The sequence below is a fragment of the Argentina anserina genome, chromosome 7 (assembly GCF_933775445.1).
Source record: "Argentina anserina chromosome 7, drPotAnse1.1, whole genome shotgun sequence".
In the NCBI taxonomy this organism is placed as follows: domain Eukaryota; kingdom Viridiplantae; phylum Streptophyta; class Magnoliopsida; order Rosales; family Rosaceae; genus Argentina; species Argentina anserina.
Genome location: NC_065878.1, coordinates 3,025,063 through 3,043,057, shown reverse-complemented (window position 1 = coordinate 3,043,057; position 17,995 = coordinate 3,025,063). Strand labels below are relative to the sequence as shown.

The 17,995-nt window shown below is 37.7% G+C and overlaps 2 protein-coding genes across 2 annotated transcripts in view; both read right to left on the bottom strand.

The window, feature by feature from the left end:
* Window positions 1–438: 438 nt before the first annotated feature.
* The window catches only part of LOC126802895 (flowering time control protein FY), a 97,585-nt gene continuing 80,028 nt past the window's right edge, over window positions 439–17,995 (bottom strand). The window contains exon 19 of the transcript XR_007673021.1: window positions 439–448. The gene's annotated coding sequence lies outside the window, so the exon portion shown is untranslated. The remainder of the gene's footprint in view (window positions 449–17,995) is intronic.
* LOC126802897 (exopolygalacturonase-like) lies at window positions 3,108–4,575 on the bottom strand. The gene is made up of 4 exons (XM_050530611.1): window positions 4,426–4,575; window positions 4,023–4,334; window positions 3,426–3,944; window positions 3,108–3,344 (listed from the first exon to the last, which is right to left on the bottom strand). The coding sequence occupies exons 1-4, from the start codon at window positions 4,573–4,575 to the stop codon at window positions 3,108–3,110; spliced, it is 1,218 nt and encodes a 405-aa protein (XP_050386568.1).

Below are 17,995 nucleotides of genomic sequence, written 5' to 3'. Positions count from 1 at the left end.
GCCGACCTATTTACTTAAATGTTAAGCCCGACCTGGCCCAAGCCAATATCGGGCCTGACTCGTGACGGGCCAAAAAGCGGGCCGGCCCAGCTCATTAGCATTATAAGACACAATTAACATAAAAAAAAATTTAATTAGAGTTTTTGTTTTATATAATTATTTAGAATATTAAAATAAATAAAATACTACAATCTAAACTGCATGGAATCGGGTGCGGGTACGTGGAAGCGAATCGTTTGGAAGTGCGGAAGTGAGTTTTTTGAATTGTTTTGGAAGCGGGTACGTTTTGTACGCGTCATAATAAAATAATATATATTTATATCTAAAAATATATTATATAAAACAAAAAATTAATTACTAAAACATTATTGAAGAACAATATGATAGAAAATTAGCCCAATAAACATTTTGTAATGGCTTAGAATAAACAACACAAGCACTTGAATAACTAACATGATACTAGTAGTGTAGCTAACCACAAATGATGCGCATCACCTTTCAGTTAATCCATCATACATCTGACGAGCTCTCTAATCACACTGACCAAGTGTGTGAAATCAAAAATGTATGTATCTACATTTTGCAATGAGCGGCGTGTCCTAAAACTGAATGACGCTCTCTCTCTGAGCTTCATCTTTTTCTAGCCCCAAAATCCACAACATTGATTTTTCACTCATCTAGTTTCAATTAGTATCTTGCTCTAAATCAAACTCATGTATAATCTTATATGCCCTTGTTGTCTCACACAAAACTAAAAACTCAAACAAATCCTCAAATCTCATTCAACTTGCTTGAACGACACTTCAGCTGTAATTTTTATGGGTTTTCATTCAATTCTAGATTTTGATTTATCTTCATGAATTACCGAATCCTTAGAATATGGAGATTTTTAAGAGGGATTTATATTAGAGCCAGAAAAGAGAGAAGAAAACTATAAAAACCCAACAATTCTCGCGCTTCCAAAATCTTCTTTTTCGGAACCGTGCTTCCGGACGCTTCCGCTTCTGATTCCGATGCGGGAATCGAACCTCCAGTGAAACTTCTGTGCATCGTAGACTACAATACATTTGATAGTCCTATTTCTAAAATGTTACATATATCAAAACTATGACTTTTTTATCACTACTTTGATGATATTTGTAAAATAATGAAATAACTAAGAGGTTTATATTTTAAAAAGTTTAATATTCAATTCTCATTATTATAATTTTTTTTAAATCATATTAATTATATAAAATTATGTGTTTAACGGGCCGGCCCCTGAATTTATTGTGTTCGGGCCGGGCCGGGCTTATGGGGTAAAATATCTAGGCCCAGCCCGACGCATTAAAATAACGGGTTCAGACCGAGCCGTGTCGGGCTGATTTTTAACGCATTGGGCCCGTGCTGGGGTTGGGTGTTTCGGCCCACTTGCCACCTCTAGTGTGTGCTGGTTCCTTTGGAAGTGGAGGAAGAAGGCGATTTTTTCCTAGCTTCAGTTTTCCTTTCAATCGTGGGAAAATCATTATTGATGCTGTTGTTGAATGGAAAACTTCTGCTCTTAAAGCTAAAATTTCTCATGCTTGTGATGTTCACATGTTCTATTGGATCAAACCCATTGAGCATTTTCCTTAAACTTAATGTCAAAAGGTACTAGAAGTGGCCAGTCTAGTAAGATAGGTGTCAGTGGTGTGATTGAGGATCATGATGTGAATTAGGTGTTTGGTTTTTAGATCAATCTGGGGGTTTGTGCCATTATGGAGGCTAAAGCTTGGGGTTTATACTATGGTTTAAAGTTGGATCATAATCTTCACATCTCTAAGCTTGAGACTGAATCAGATTCTGCCATTCTGATAAACTTGCTCAAGATATCTGATTTATCTCTCCATCCCCTTGGTTTTCTCATTTCTGGATTTCATCAATTCACTTCTCTCATGGATGAAACTAGGATCAACCACATTTTCAAGGAAAGTAACATGACAACTGATTCTCTTGCTAAATGTAGCATTGATCATGCTCCTGGCTTATTGATTTTTGAAAACCCTCATATTTATGCCATTTCTACTTTTATGGATGATTTAACTAATGTTTCTAGACCTAGAAAAACTGGGATTGTTTCTTAGTTTTATCTCTTAGTTTGTTTTGCTGGGCCATTGTGCCCCTGTGTAACAAAACAATGGTCGACACAGCTGATGTACATTTGGTTTGATTTAGGTAAAATACTAAAAATCCTCAAATAAGAGAAATCCTCTCTCCATGTATGTATCATTCAAACAAATATAACATTCTTGAGAAGTTTTAAATACACACCTCTTCTCTTAAACACTACCGATTCAAAGTTTCATGTCAATGTTTCTCTAAATGCACACCCCAAATTACCAAAATTATCCTTTATCTATATAATGTGAAATATAATATTATTTAGTATAATTATAATTTAAATAACATAGATATTATTCAAATCTTTCACTTTTCTGTTAGAAACGTTTGACATCATATATATACATCCATTCTTGGCTGCGGAGGTCCGCATTACTGTTTTAGTGCAGATTTCCATTTTTGCACCACTTTTCGATCGAATTTACTCATCTCCACCTTCTAGTATCTAGATAATATTGTGTAGATCATCTCTGCAAAATTTTAGCCAATTTGATGATTGTTAAGGCTCTCAAAATTGCGTTATTATGTTAAAAACATGAATAGTTCATGTTTGACATAATTTAGTCCGTCCATTGGTTTTTCATTTCCTCTTTTTTCTTTTCATATATTGATATGTCCATTTTGGTCATTTAACTTGCTTAAATCAGATTATGTGAAAAATAAAATAACGAGGTGTGTATTAAAAGATATATGATGTGTATTTAAAATCTCTCAACATTCTTTTGTGCTTTCACAAGATATATACAAACGTGTAACTAGCCTAGTTTTCGCATTATGCACATATATAAGGGGACTAAATTACATACCTATACGGCTATACAGTATAGGTGAACACAAGATATCACAATAGTGGAGATTATTAAAAGATATATACATATGCTTAACTCACCTACTTTTTGGAAATTATGCACATTACCCTAATACTCCTTACTATTATATTTTTAGCATGTATCTTGAAGCCTCTTTGTTCAAGATTTGGTGGCACAAGCAAGAGGATTTGACACTCGAGTGATTGTTGGCTGCACATTTGCGCATTGAGATGTAAGGGAGCCTTGATTTCCACTGTACTTAAGATTAATGTCAGTCATCTCCACCTTGTCACAAGGTAACCCCTTGGCGCATACAATCTTCACGGCCACCGGAGTCGAAGACGTTCCTCTAATGTTCCTGAAGCTCACGTTGCTAATCTTGATTTTTGATGCAGCCTTCAAACAACAAAACACAAAAATTAAGAAATCGTAATGTTAGATAGAAGTAAATAATTGTTTATTATCCAGAGCTTGTACCTGTTTATTACACTGATTCCAAGGGCAGTATTCTTGATCTATGAGGATTGGGTTGCCAACATTATTCATGATTATATCCTCAAAATGAATATCTGAGGCCGTGCTAGCTGCTGGAGAATTAGGCCATGTCTTGATCCTAACACCGTTCATTGTATTACTAAGGGTGCAGCTCTTAATATTGATTCCACTAACAGGTTCTTCTTTCGGGTACCTTCCCAGACTTCCAATGCTTATTCCATGACCTGGTCCACAAGTCACCTTAGTCACAGTTAGTTGCTTGGTGCCATCACCAATTGAAATGCAATCGTCTCCTGTAGCAATATGAGAATCAGTAATATTGATCCCGGTTGAGCGGCCGATATGTATTCCATCTGTATTAACGCTATCTCCCGGTGCAGTTACCGTGAAGTGTTGGAACGTAAGTTGCTCGCATGCTAATACGTTGACATGGAAGTTTTTGCTGTTGAGTGAAGTTACATCTCTAACTAATGAGTTCTTGATAGCGTGGAACCTCATGTTCTGCACATATTGAGAAAGCATTACAACATATAAAGAGAGAAATAAGAAGTGCATGCAAAATATACAACACTAGCATACAATGGCAATAGATGAACACTTGGGGTTTTTGTGGCAATCATTGGCTTTCCAAGCTTGTTGTCCTTGGCCATCAAAGACTCCAAAACCGGACAATGTGAACCTGTCGAGGTATGAAAACATGATCCAAGTATCTGGTTTCGATAGCTGGGCACCGTTTGGTGGCGCTTGCAATGTGCCATGGACCTGAAGCTCGATAGGAGCTTTGCAAGGACCGCTGAAAGTTGCTTCTTTCAATTTGTAAACCCCTTTTGGAACAAGAACTTTACTTGGGATTGTTGAAGCGCATGCATCTTTCCATGCATTTGCTATAGCCTGTATACAAAGATATATGAAATCCAGCAATATTTCAAAATCGTAGAACTTAACTACGTACATGGACATGTATATAGATTTTATTAGTTACCTGAGTGATATCAGCATTCGGCTTTGCGCCATATTTTGCACTAGTCACGTCGAAGACGCCGCCGCCTAAAAGCTCCCTTGCTCTACTTGCAGATGTGGCGGATAAGGCCATAAGTATTAACACCAGATGCATGACAAGTTTGAGACCCATTTTGATGTTTTTTCCGCTCTGTTTAGTTTGTTTGTTTCTAATTGTTTTGAACGATGATGGAACTCTATTTTGATTTTGAGGTCATTTTATAGTCAAGTTGGGAAGCTAAACACCATTAAATTATCAACCAGAAATCCATATGGATTAATTTATGTGAGGCCTCACGAAGAAGTTGCGCAGTATATCCTATTGTTGGTATCACTAAGAAGGGGAATGAGTTATAAATATTGTTTTCTTAATTGAACATGACTATAATTACAAATTAGATCCCGTTTGGAATTTGGCTCTAAGGTTATATTAGGTGCTAACTTCATGTGTGCATGGTTACCTCCAAGTGTAGAAACCGTATTGGACATATCATCTAATGATAAAGTTTACATGATAATTGTATGTGATATCTTGCGAATAAAGCAAAGGATTATATATATGCAGTAAATCGGTAGCTATAATATTGTGATTAATATTATAGATTATGAGCCTAATAAAATATATTATGTATGTCTTATAAGATATGGAATTTAGTGACTTAACCATTAAAGAGGTGCATATATGGTAAGTGATAGATTCTTTGTGATGGGTAGATTCTATCATATAGCACCTATATAAGTCAAGGTCCCTGTTCTCCCGACTAACACAAGTTCACAAGTAATCTCGCCCCATTGAGAGATAGAACTACAAGTGTTGGAGAGAGCATAAGATTTTGTCTGACCAATTTACTTACGACAAGACGATGGACTCTACAGGTATTCATTATATTCAAGTTACTCATATTCATTGATGAATATATTTGTATCTCTATCACTATGCAAATTATATGTATCTATATATGTTATATACTTTGGTGATCTAGCATGTGGTATCAGAGCCGCCCTGCATATATAGGGATCAATTGAAGTTTTACTATTATTTTCTCTCACTTGGGTTTTTTTAATATTCATTAAAAAATTGGGGGGGGGGGGGGGATGTGTTTTTGCACCAAAACAGTGCGTTTTGCTTAATTGAAAAAAACGGTGTTTAAAACCCAATTTTGAGTTCTTCCGCTGCACAATCCCAGTTTTGCGGTTTTTTTTTTTTCGTTTTTTTCCATCTCTGATGTCCATCTCTTACTCAAAATCAAGCAATGGGTTTTCATACTCTATCATCCACGAGCCCATATAATGTGCATCTTTGTTGTTTCATTGAGGTTAGTTTTACTTTTCAATGTCTTGATTGTTTGGTTGGGTGTAATCATAATTGTATATATGTATATTGCATTTTTCTTACAAGAACAATTGCTGAGATATAGAATGCGGTTTAGCAATCATTTTGTTGAGCTAATTGAATTCTGAAATTGCTTATTGAATGCGTATGATATATACATTTGCAGAATCATCTATATAGAGAACTTTTGGGCTAGATGATATTTCATTTATTCATGTTTGTTTGTTGTCTTGTTCAGAAATTGAAATTTCACACTTAAGGTATATAATTCATAAGACATAAATAAAACTTTGGTATAGTTCTGGGATACCTCATAATAATTTTCTCTTGCCATATAGGTGTTAAAATTGTTCAGGTTTTTCTTAGTTCATGGTTATAATGTTAGACCAAACTTGTGATTTTAAACTATGATATATGAATTATCTTGCCATACATGTGTTAATTATATATATCGTAATCTAAAGTCATAACATCAAATGAATTTAGAGCACATAAAGAAATCTTATCATCTTGCTCACATGCGTTGATAAAATTTTATACAGTTTTGTGCTCTATAAAGCTTGTGGTGTGATAAAGAACTCAAGGCACTATTGAATTTCTTGCTCACATGTGTTATTTGGTAGTGCAACTAAAGATTGAGGTTATTTTGAACAATTATATGTTTTTTCTGGATTGCCTTTATTGTTCATTGTATGACATGTTTTAGGATGAATTTCTTAAGGTCCATTACATGTTTTACTGTACAATACCTTTTTGTGGAACTACTGGTATTGCACTTATGTCACCCATAGACAAACTGAGTGCAACCAACTTTAAGGAGTGGAAGCAAGATATAATGATAAACCTAGGGATTATGGATCTCGATCTGGAGAGAGGATCAGCCTGTAATCACTCAAACCAGTACTAATGTTCAGAAGCAGACAGCTGAAAATGGGAGAGATCCAACATGGTGGCAAAGATGTTCATGCAAAAATACATGCAAGGGACAGTTCGAGGTAGCATTGAAGTTACTGAAAATGTCAAGGAGTATATGGCAGCCATAGAACAGAAGTATCAGGTGTCTTCTAAGGCAGAAGCAGGGAGTTACATGGTGGCATTATATAAAGCACATTTTGATGGAGAAGGAAGCGTTAGGCACATATTATGAAGCTGATTGATATAAGGAAGAGCCTTTCTGCCCTAAAAGTCCTTATTACTAATACTTTCCTTGTCTATTATGCTTTTGAATCTCTTCCACCTGCTTATAGTCAGTTAAGGGTCAGCTACAATACTCAGAAAGATAAGTGGACCATGGATGAGCTTATTGCACACTGTGTGCAGGAAGAAGCTAGGCTGAAAAGGGACAAGGAGAAATTCGTCCATTTGGTTACTCAATCTGGAACTCAAGGGAAGGCTGCTGGACCTAGCAAACGTATGTTTTATCATGCCAAAAATGCTCCTTCAAAACAGAACTCCTCCTCTAAAGGATCTCAGAGCCTTAAGTCAAAACAAACAACTATTTTTAAATGTTTTTTCTGCAAAAATTTTGGTCATATGAAGAGAAATTATGCCAAGTATAAATCATGGCTAGAGAAAAAGGGTACGTATCATGTTTTCACTCTCTCAAGTCCTTGTCTAGGTTCATCTCATGTTTTTACAATAATTGAGTCAAATCTTATTTATGTTCCTTCAAATTCCTGGTGGTATGACACTTGTTCTCCTATTCACATCTCAAATTCTTTACAGGGATTCGTAAACCGGAGAACTCCAAGTAGAGATGAAGTTTTCATAGGGAATGGAGTCAAAGTTGTTGTTGAAGCCATAGGAACTGTTTACCTTAAGTTAGAATTCGGTTTTGTTTTCATTTTAAAGGATGTTTTGTTTATTCCTTCGATGAGAAGGAATTTAGTTTCCCCTGTCAGACTTGTTAAGGATGGTTTTTATTTTACTGTTTCTGAAGAAATAAAGTTTTTCTTTAATTCAAATGGTGTTGGCTGTGCTTTTCTTCAGGATGACATGTGGCGTTTGAGGTGTTCTTATTCTGTTGATTCTTATCTTGTAGAGCAATCTATAGGTTCCAAAAGAGTATGTCTCAATGAAAATTCCTCTTTCTTATGGCACAAACGTCTAGGACACATATCCAAAAGACGTCTTCAACAACTTTTTACGTCTGGAATACTTTCGAACTTAGACTTCTTTGATTTTGAAATCTGTATTGATTTCATAAAAGGTAAAATGACAAATTTCAGAAAATTTGGTTCTACACGTAGTTCCCAACTCGAAAAACAGTTTGAGAATCTATTAAAGTTGTTTGATCCAATAGAGGAGGAGAGTATTATGACAAATATGATGAGGCAGGACAACATAAGGCTCCGTTTGCAAGATATTTGGAGGAATGTGGAATTGTTGCACAGTATACAACACATGGTACACCTGAATAGAATGGGGTTGCAGAACGAAAAAACTTGACCTTGTTGAATATGGTTAGAAGCATGATTAGCATAAGCAACTTACCGGTTTTTTTGTGGGGTGAAGCACTCAGGAATGTGAATTTTATATCTCTAATCGTGTACCGACCAAGGCGGTTGACAGAACACCATTTGAAATATAGAATAATCACAAGCCAAGCCTCATGCATTTTCGTACTTGGGGATGTCCTGCAGAAGCTCGTGCTTACAATCTAGATGAGAAGAAGCTAGATCCCAGAACCATTAGTTGCCATTTCAATGGCTACCCTGACAAGTCCAAAGGCTATAAGTTTTATTGTCCCAGCCATTCTCCTAGGATAATTGAAACTAATAAAGCCAAGTTTCTAGAAGATAATATGCCATCGTGTGTCCAGGATATTGTTTTGGAGGAAGAGGGTGAAGATGTTGTTCGAAGTCCAAAAGAAACTACCCCAGCTACTTTTGTCATAATATACTAGTAACCCAGAATCCTCAAGTTTTGATGATTAGGTTGTTAGAAAAATATTAATGTCGAACACCAAGATCTTCCTCCTAATCAAGCAGCCATAGCACAACCAGAAGCTGCTCAAGAAGTTGTTCCACTAAGAATGTCTGAAAGAGTTCGGAGGCCTGCAATTGGAGTTGAGTATGTGATGTATCTTCAAGAAGTAGAGCCTAAAAATTTTTGTACATACCTACAGGAGGTTGATTTTGATATTGGCGAGGAGAATGACCCAGTCACCTATAACCAAGCCATTAATAGCTCTAAATCAATTTTGTGGACAGAAGCAATGCATGCAGAATTAGAGTCCATGAAAGATAATCAAGTGTGGGAGCTAGTTGAACCAACCCCAAATGTCAAGCCAATTGGGTGCAAGTGAACTTTTAAAACTAAGAAAAATGTAGATGGATGCATAGAAAGGTATAAGGCTAGGTTGGTGGCAAAAGGTTTTACTCAAAGGGAAGGAATTGACTACCATGAAATATTTTCTCCAGTTTCAACCAAAGATGCGTTTCAGATGATTATGGCATTAGTGGCTCATTATGATATGGAGTTGCACCAGATGGATGTCAAGACAGCTTTTCTCAATGGAGAGTTGGAAGAAGAAATATACATGGTGCAGCCTCAAGGTTTCATTGAACAAGGGAATGAACACATGGTGTGTAGGCTTAAAAAAGTCAATTTATGGCTTGAAGCAAGCGTCATGGCAATGGTACTTGAAATTTGATTCAGTTGTGACTGAAAATAATTTTGTGGAGAATCCTCTAAATGAATGCATTTACTTTAAGGTATGTGGGAGCAGATTCATTGTCTTGGTTTTATATGTTGATAACATTTTGCTGGCTAGTACAAATATAAAGATGCTCCTAGAGACTAAGACTTTTATGTCAGAGTCTTTCGAAATGAAGGACCTAGGAGTAGCATCTTTTGTGTTGGGAATCAAAATCACAAGAGATAGAAAACGGGGTATGTTGGGAATTTCACAGGAGAGTTACATAGACAAAGTACTGAGGCGCTTTTCTATGGAAAATTGTGGTGGTGGAGACTTACCAATGAGCAAAGGTGACAAATTCAACAAGTCACAGTGTCTTAAAAATGAATTTGAGAAGAATGCCATGAAGAACAAACCGTACGCTTCACTTGTAGGGAGCTTGATGTGTGCCCTGGTTTGTACTCGCCCGGATATTGCTTTAGTGTCAGTATGCTTGGTAGGTATCAAGTTAATCCAGGAGAAGTCCATTGGACGGTAGGCAAGAAAGTGTTGAGATACCTGCCAGAGACGGTGCCAACATTGCTAGGTCCAAGACCTGTCTTCCACACCCATATTTCGGGACATCCAACCGTGCCGGTACATTTGTAGCGGGTATATTTGATCTCATCACTTTAGCAATATCTACAAAGCCGTCGGGAATCGAATCCATGACTTTCTAGAGGTCCATAATGCGTTGCACTTCTAACTCACTTTGAGCAGTGCGGGGATCATAATGAGACATAGTGGGGACACACCACTTCAATTCTTGACGTTCATTTGGAATGATAACATTCTCATGTCCCCCCAACGACGGGAAACATGTCTCATCAAAGTGACAATATGCAAATCTTGCAGTAAAGAGATCTCTTGTGGTTGGTTCTAAGTAGCGGACAATCGTTGGGGAATTATAGCCAACATAGATACCTAATCATCTCTGAGGACCCATCTTAGTACGCAGTGGAGGTGTAGTAGGCACATAGACGGCGCAACCAAAAATGCGTAAGTGTGAAATATTGAGTTCGTAACCAGTTATCATATGGTACACACTAAACGCTTGGTTAACCGCGGGTCTAAAACAAATAAGTGTCACTGCATGCAACACTGCATATCCCCACGCAGAGACCGGCAGGTTAGTACCCATAACCGTTGCCCGAGCAACAAGCTGAATACGCTTGATGGTAGCCTCTGCTAGACCGTTCTGTGAATGAACATGAGGAACAAGATGTTCAACTTCAATCCCAATAGACATGCAGTAATCATCAAAAGTTTTGGAGGTAAATTCTCCAGCATTATCCAAACGAATGGATTTAATAGGATAGTATGGGGAATGAACCCTAAGTTTAATGATCTCAGCTAATAACTTAGCAAATGCAGCATTCCTTATAAATGACAAAGCGATGTGTGACCTACGCGTCGATGCATCAACCAATACCATAAAATATCTAAAAGGTCTGAATCTTGGTTGAATAGGTCCACAAATTTCACATTGGATATGTTGTAAGAATGAAATGTTCTCGATTGAAGCCTTAGCAAAAGAAGAACTTCCTTGAAATTTAGCAAGTCAACAAGTTTTGCAAAATGAGCGATGGGCATCAAAAATTGCCATGGAGGCATTAGAAAGCACGTGAGGCATCACAAGCTCCTGTGAAGGAGGGGATGCCACCACAGACGGCGTGAAAGCTGTTGAGCTACCGAGAGGGGCATGCTCGGCCACACCATGCGGTGCACGTGTAGGCACGGCCTCACCGTGTGGAGCACATGTGATGTGATTTTCCAATCACTTCCGGGACTTGAAAAATGGATGACCATGTGAATTTTTAAGAATTCTAATCATCATATCATGTCCAGGGTGCCCGAGACGGGCATGCCAAAGCATATAAGAGTCCGAATCACAAAAGTGTGTTCAACCGCATATGATTCAAAGATTCGAATGGAAGTAAGATACAAACCATTCCCGAGACTCTTCATCTTCTCTAAGATGTGGCGCTGGCCTGCTTTCTCAGAGGTAACACAAAGATATTCCTCTCCATTTTCAACATAAGTATCGAGGTGAAAACCATTGGCAAGTATGTCCTTAAAACTTAGCAAGGTGCGGTGAGACTTCAGCGCATAAAGAGCGTCAATGATGTTGAGAGTCGTACCATTAGGTAACATAAAAGAAGCGGTGCCTCTTCCTTAAATGATGGATTTTGAGCCAATCATTATAGTCATCGAAGAAGTCGAAAACACTGGATCCGTGAACAACTGCCTGTACTGTAGAACAATGTGGGTGGTTCTGCAATCAGCTAGACATTTGATTTTTCCGCGGGACATCTACAAAATGAAAACTAAGAGAGTCAGCGACACATGAACAATTTTATACAATACACTGTAGAGTATTGTAAGAAAGGGAATAAGAACAAAGTGCGATCCCATCGAATATATCACATGGCAATAGTACTACATTCTTCAACTAAAGAGTTGGGAAACATGGTATTGAAGCAGTGAAATACCAAACAGTAAACAAGAGTGGTAGAAACCATCCAAAAACGGTGTAAAAACACACATAAAGAGTGCTGGTGAGTGCATATAACGGACTTGGAGACAACCAGAAAACTAATCGGAAAACCATGTCAAAAAAACTCAAAACCGGGTGAAATTTGGACTGGGAAAACGTGGCAGCAAGGACTGCTGGAAATATGCCGGAAAATGACGAGAAACGACGAAAAAACGTCGGAAAATTCACCGAAAACCAGCGGCACCGATTGCCGAAAAACGGCCGGTATGGAGGCATTCTGTGACGTACAAATATTTTTAGTGCCAACATATCTATTGTTGTTGTTGAGGAGGATCTCAGAATGCCTCTCTTTCTTAGCCAAAACCGCCATTGAGTCTGCGAAAGACCGGATCTTCCCTTCCTCTACATGAGTACGGTACGTATGAGCTTGAACCTTATAATTGATTGGAAACATGTCCAATGTCTTATTGAGAAGATCTAGGTCGGTCTTGATGACACCAATGGTGCCAAGATCGGATTGCAGGCATACCATATCCCGATTGAAGTCATTCACTCTCTTATAGTCCAATAGACGGATGTTATCCTATCTAACGGTTAATTTAGGGAGAAGCTTATCATGAACGTTGTTGTACCGCAAACGTAGTTTGTCCCATAATTCTTTAGGATCTTTTACGTTCAAGTATTGCCTCTTGAGAGTTGCATGGATGTGACGTCTCATGAAGATGAGAGCTTGAGTCTTGGCCATGGGTGGGAAATCAACAAGAGGGTCGGCAAACATGTCGTCGATCCCTGGGCTCTCGAAAGCGAGCTCCATGTCGGAAACCCAGCGGTGGTATTCCTTGTCTTCTAGATCAAGAAGGCCAAATGGCGATGACATCTACAAAAATGAATACGAAATCGATTAGATTCAAGTATAATAGGAATTAGAAGGAGTGACGTATATGGTCACAAGAAAAATCGATGCAAACGGTGATACTCATGATCGCACCCAAAATAGCGGTACACTCAGGCGACCACACGAAAATCGATTAACTTCTCTTTCAAAACAATCGTAACTCCCCCAGGATCGTCACACAAAAAACAGATCGACCACGAGGGGAAACTCATCTCTATATAGTCTCATCGGCGTTATAAGAAATGCCGGAATGAAGACAAGAAGAAGGCTAATAACGGTCGATATAATATATCTATACGTTCAAAAGCGGGAATGTTAATGAAAAAATTTACATTTGAAGGTGTGAAGAAGACATGAATAGCTTCTCTTGAGTGAAGACTTTGCTTGTGAAGTTCGCATTTCTTACGTAAATATGCGGGGGGGGGAGCAATCTTGAATGCTTTGATGCGGGGTCTTGCGGGACAAAAAGATGATTTTGCGGAGCAAATGCAGAGGAAACCTTGCGGAGCTGCGGGGCTACGTGCAGGGGCTGCGGGGGTCTGCAAGGGCTGCAGGGGGTTGCAGGGGTTGCAAGGAGGTCTGCGGGGACTGCAGGGTGGCTGCAGGGGTTGGCAGCTGCGGCGGGTACATGCGGCGAGGAGCGGCAGGAGCTGTCGCCGATGAGGAGCGTCGACAGGAAGGTTGCCGGAGGCCGGAGACAAAGGCTGCCGGCGGGAGAAAAAAAAATTCTTAAGGCTCTAAAAGTTAAGAGTTTTAGGGAAAAGTGCGTGATAACGTGATGCATGATAAAATAATTGTATCTTTATTGAATGATATGGGGGCCTGTATATAGATATTACAAAACTACAATCCCGTATAATTCGGAGTCCTAATCTATTACAGAGATGCTAATCTATCTCTTAATATGAAACCTATTAGGCTAACACACACAAGGGGTAGAATAATAATTCACCCGGAACAAATATATATATATATATATATATATATATGCACTTTTTTTCCTTTATTATTTATTTTTACCTTGTTTTTGGTTTAATCCTTTGAAGAAATAAGATTATTTTTCTTTATTTTTGAGTTGTTGGTCACGGTGGGTGGAAGGAGAAAGAGGAACATAAGAGAAGGGGAAGGGATGGGGAAAGAAAGAAAGGAGGAAGGGAAAAGTGGGAGAACTAAACAGTTAAGAAGAAGAAGAAGAAGAAGAAGAAGAAGAAGAAGAAGAAGAAGAAGAAGAGAGAGAGAGAGAGAGAGAGAGAGAGAGAGAGAGTCGAAGAGAAGAGTTGTGATCTCATGGTCTAGGATTTCAGTCATTGAGATTTCTAGAGTGGTGGGTATCAAAGCGGATGTAAAGATGGGCACTCTATGGACAGTGGCAGATCCAGCTCAAGGCTTGCCCAAGCTGGAGCCCATGCAGATTTTTAGAGCCCAAAAACATTACTACATTAATACTAGCCGAAGAAAAAAAATCCAAGGCATGCACATACGAAGAATAGTGCGCATTCTCAATTTCTTTTGCAAATTGTGACACATGAAGATGGCGACTTGACGAGATGTTCTTTTGTGGCTAGGGTGAATGGGTGATCCGGTTGATCCACCTTATTCTGTTCTTCACCTTCAGTCAATCTCTCAATCTCTCAATCCTTCACTCAATTACTCTCATCTTTGATCTTTCAGGTACTGTTATTCACAGATTCACCTATTACAATTTTAATTTGATTGATTCCTATTCACCTATTCCAATTTCAATTTGATTGATTCCTATTCGCCTATTCCAATTTCAATTTGATTGATTTCATATGGATTAGTTTATGTAGTTGTGTTTACCTTATTGCATTGAATTGAAATTTCAAGTATGTTTACCTCATTTTTGATTCAGTTTTGACAATCATGAGGTGAAGTTTTGTGCACATTGTATGGTTGAATCTCATCTTTTGTGTACATTGTCAAAAAACATTTTGGCCTTTGGCCAAATTTGAAGCCCTCCCTAGATTCTAATCCTAAATCTACCACTGTCTATGGGTCAGGTTTCAGTTCTTTCCATTACGAAGTGAGTGGCTTGTATTCTCTAATTTTGTGTTTGTGTTTTTGATATATATGATTGTCTTTATGAAACATGATTATTGAGTTGTGGTCTGAGTGATACTTGTGTTCTATAGGTTGTTATCTTAATCAACATGTTCATGATTATAAAAAGAAGGAGTTGGGAGTTTAATGGAAATTGGGACTGAGATCAATGAGAGAATGCTTTTGTGTAGTTGAGCTTAATTCATAGGGGGATGTCGGGGAACCTCGATTCTTAGTTTTTTATGTGTTTGGTTGTTGTTTTGTCATACGTGATGATTCTTTGTGTAGTATGTAGTGTTCTTTGGCATTCTGTTTACTATATATGATTGTTATATTGAGTTATTCTAGTATTTGTGGTTTTCCTATCTTACTGTGAGCCATTCAAATTTATGTCTCTCTATTAGTCTTGATTACTTGTATTTCAATTGATAATTCTGTCAAATGGTTTGCATCGTATATTACTCTGGTATATAAATGTGATGTTGAGACTTTGCGTGGATGCAATTGATGCGGGTTGTGTACTAGTGAGTTACTTGCCAAGAACCTGGTAATTGTGTCGTTAACTTGCAATGTTGTTGCTTTGTGAGTGTGGTCGTCTCTTGTGGTTCCAGATTCAATTATAGTGCTAAGAGAGAGCACTAAGCTTGTATATATATATAATTAGATATCTCTAGCCAACAAGAGAGGGGGTGTTGGCAATGTGCACATTACTTATGACGTGACCATATAAAGTGGCGCGATAATTGAGCTTAGGTAGCTCGGGCTAAATATAGCCAAGACATAGCTAATGGGTGTGCAAGGTAGCCCAATAGTATTTTATGGATGGGTGTGCAGTGGCAGCCCTATTTTATTACTGAGATTACAGTGGTAACTCGTTGACCTTTTAATCAATTTTTTTTTTCAATTCAATGGGTTGAACTGATCCTATTATTTGATGATCTCTTGGTCACTTTATTTATAGTTTTGTCACTCACTAAGCTTACTTATTGCTCACATCAATGGAATTGGTGTTTTGCAGATTTCCTGGTAGTAAAAAAGGGTGTTGGCAGATACTGTGGTGAATTCTTCTTATTTCTTGGAAATATTTGTACTTTGTAAATTCCTTATATCCCCTTTGTTATGTGATGAGTGCTCGATTACTCGACATCAATATTTAACCCTGTAAGCATCGTTAGTAGTATAAAGTAAGAGGGTATCGTTCACAAACCGGTGATCCATCCAGGGCTTAGGATCACATCAATTAACACGAATTCATAAAGATATAAAAGAGTTTGATATATATGATCGGTATCAAAGATAAAAACAGAAAATAAAACCTAAACTAATATATACATGTGATCAACCAACCAACACCTAAACAATCACCAAACAAATCATACAAAGCTAACGAAAATCAAGTTCTAGTCCTCATTTAAGAGTCATGCTGAGACACTATCATGAATAACTAAGGTTGGATCATGCAATTAGGGTCCTAAGCAGTAACCTAAACACATAGACACTTAACACATTCGATCAATACCAAGCAGCCATAATCGAAATCTAACATGTTCATCTTCATCATGTAATTCCAAAGCCATGCACATTGAATTCATCAAGTATGTCACTTACTTAACCAACAATCATGCAATTTCGAAAATCACATAGAAAAGATAAACATGTTCATAGCACAAGTCATAAATCCAACAATCTAAATATCATGCTACAAGCGTATACATAACATATAGATATTTTCGAAATCAAACAAGAACATGGCACGGCAGAAACCAAAATCATAGAACTAAAAACCTAAAATCGCAACTTTATATAATTTGAAACAAGTAACTATCTCATAGACAAAATTGAAACAAGTTTACTCTACACAAATCGCATGCTTCATCCAAGAACAAGAACAAAACCAAAACCCGAAATAGACAAGAGTGAATCATGGTTACACTTTATAAATCAAGCAATCCACAAGTGTAGCCGAGACTTCTATGGATGAAACCTTCTTCACAAGCGTGTTTAAAGGCTATTGATAGGTGGGGAATGATGGAATCGGTTTTAGGATTTCTTGGAATGGTGAAGGATGAATTCGGCAGAGCTAGGGCTTGAGTTTGTGTGTAGGGCTGATGATGTCTTGAATGGAGAGGCCGAGCCTCTATATATAGAGGTTTAGGAAGCCTTCTTGCCGCCCTACTTAGGAGGTAGAATCCAATTGGGAAGCTGAAATCCTCTTTGTTATGGATTTGATTTATGTACTTCATATCCAACTTGATGTAGGAAACCAAGTCCAATAGGGAGATCACTTAAGGGCTGCACGGCAACAATCTTGGTCCAACTAGGAGTAGCTAGGCCGGCCTCCTCTTCTCCTTCTTCAACTCGAATATGATTTCCTTGTTCAACTAGGAATGCAACTCGGCAACTCTTCTTTCTTTCCAAATATGATTTGTCTTTCCTGAAAAGAAATCGTCGATTAAGGAATATGAAAGAATGAAAATAGGAAAGTAGAATCCTAGTCGAGTAAGGAATCCTAGCTCAATAAGGAGTTCTAACACTTAGCACAATTTCATCATCAATTTATCTTAATTCGAAATAGCTCTCCTTAGAACATACAAATGACAAATATGAACCTAAAACAACTAAATAAGAAATAACAAAGCATAAGAATAGGGCATATCTACATTAAGAACGTCACACTTTGTGCTCCTATCAACAACCCCACACTTAGACTTTGCTATTCCCTTAGCAAACACTAAAAAGGGAAATCAAAACATAAAACGAAAATCAAAACACTATAACTAACGACACAACATCTAATGCCTTCAACATTTTGTCTCAGAGATCTTCAAACTCATAGCATCAAGAATAACACTTAATCGAAATAGATAAGATGAATTCAATGGTTAATAAACATGAGATTTCGTTTAACAAGTAAGACATGGTAGAAACAAAGGTGATATTAAGCTCGACATGTTCAAAACAAGTTCAAATTCAACTCACAAAGGATATGCACTCCAAATCTTTTCTCTCAAGAACATGGCATATGCTTAAAAGCTTTTCACACACAAGAGTTATGAACATAGTGAAAATCGAAATCCTTATGAAAGAT

Excerpts from the sequence above, each read along its gene's own strand:
- LOC126802897 (XM_050530611.1), bottom strand. The coding sequence starts at position 4,575 with ATGGGTCTCAAACTTGTCATGCATCTGGTGTTAATACTTATGGCCTTA. Across the intron at positions 3,945-4,022 it reads AGTGTTCATCTATTGCCATT|AACATGAGGTTCCACGCTAT; the intron begins GTATGCTAGTGT and ends CAATATGTGCAG. Across the intron at positions 3,345-3,425 it reads GGAATCAGTGTAATAAACAG|GCTGCATCAAAAATCAAGAT; the intron begins GTACAAGCTCTG and ends TGTTGTTTGAAG.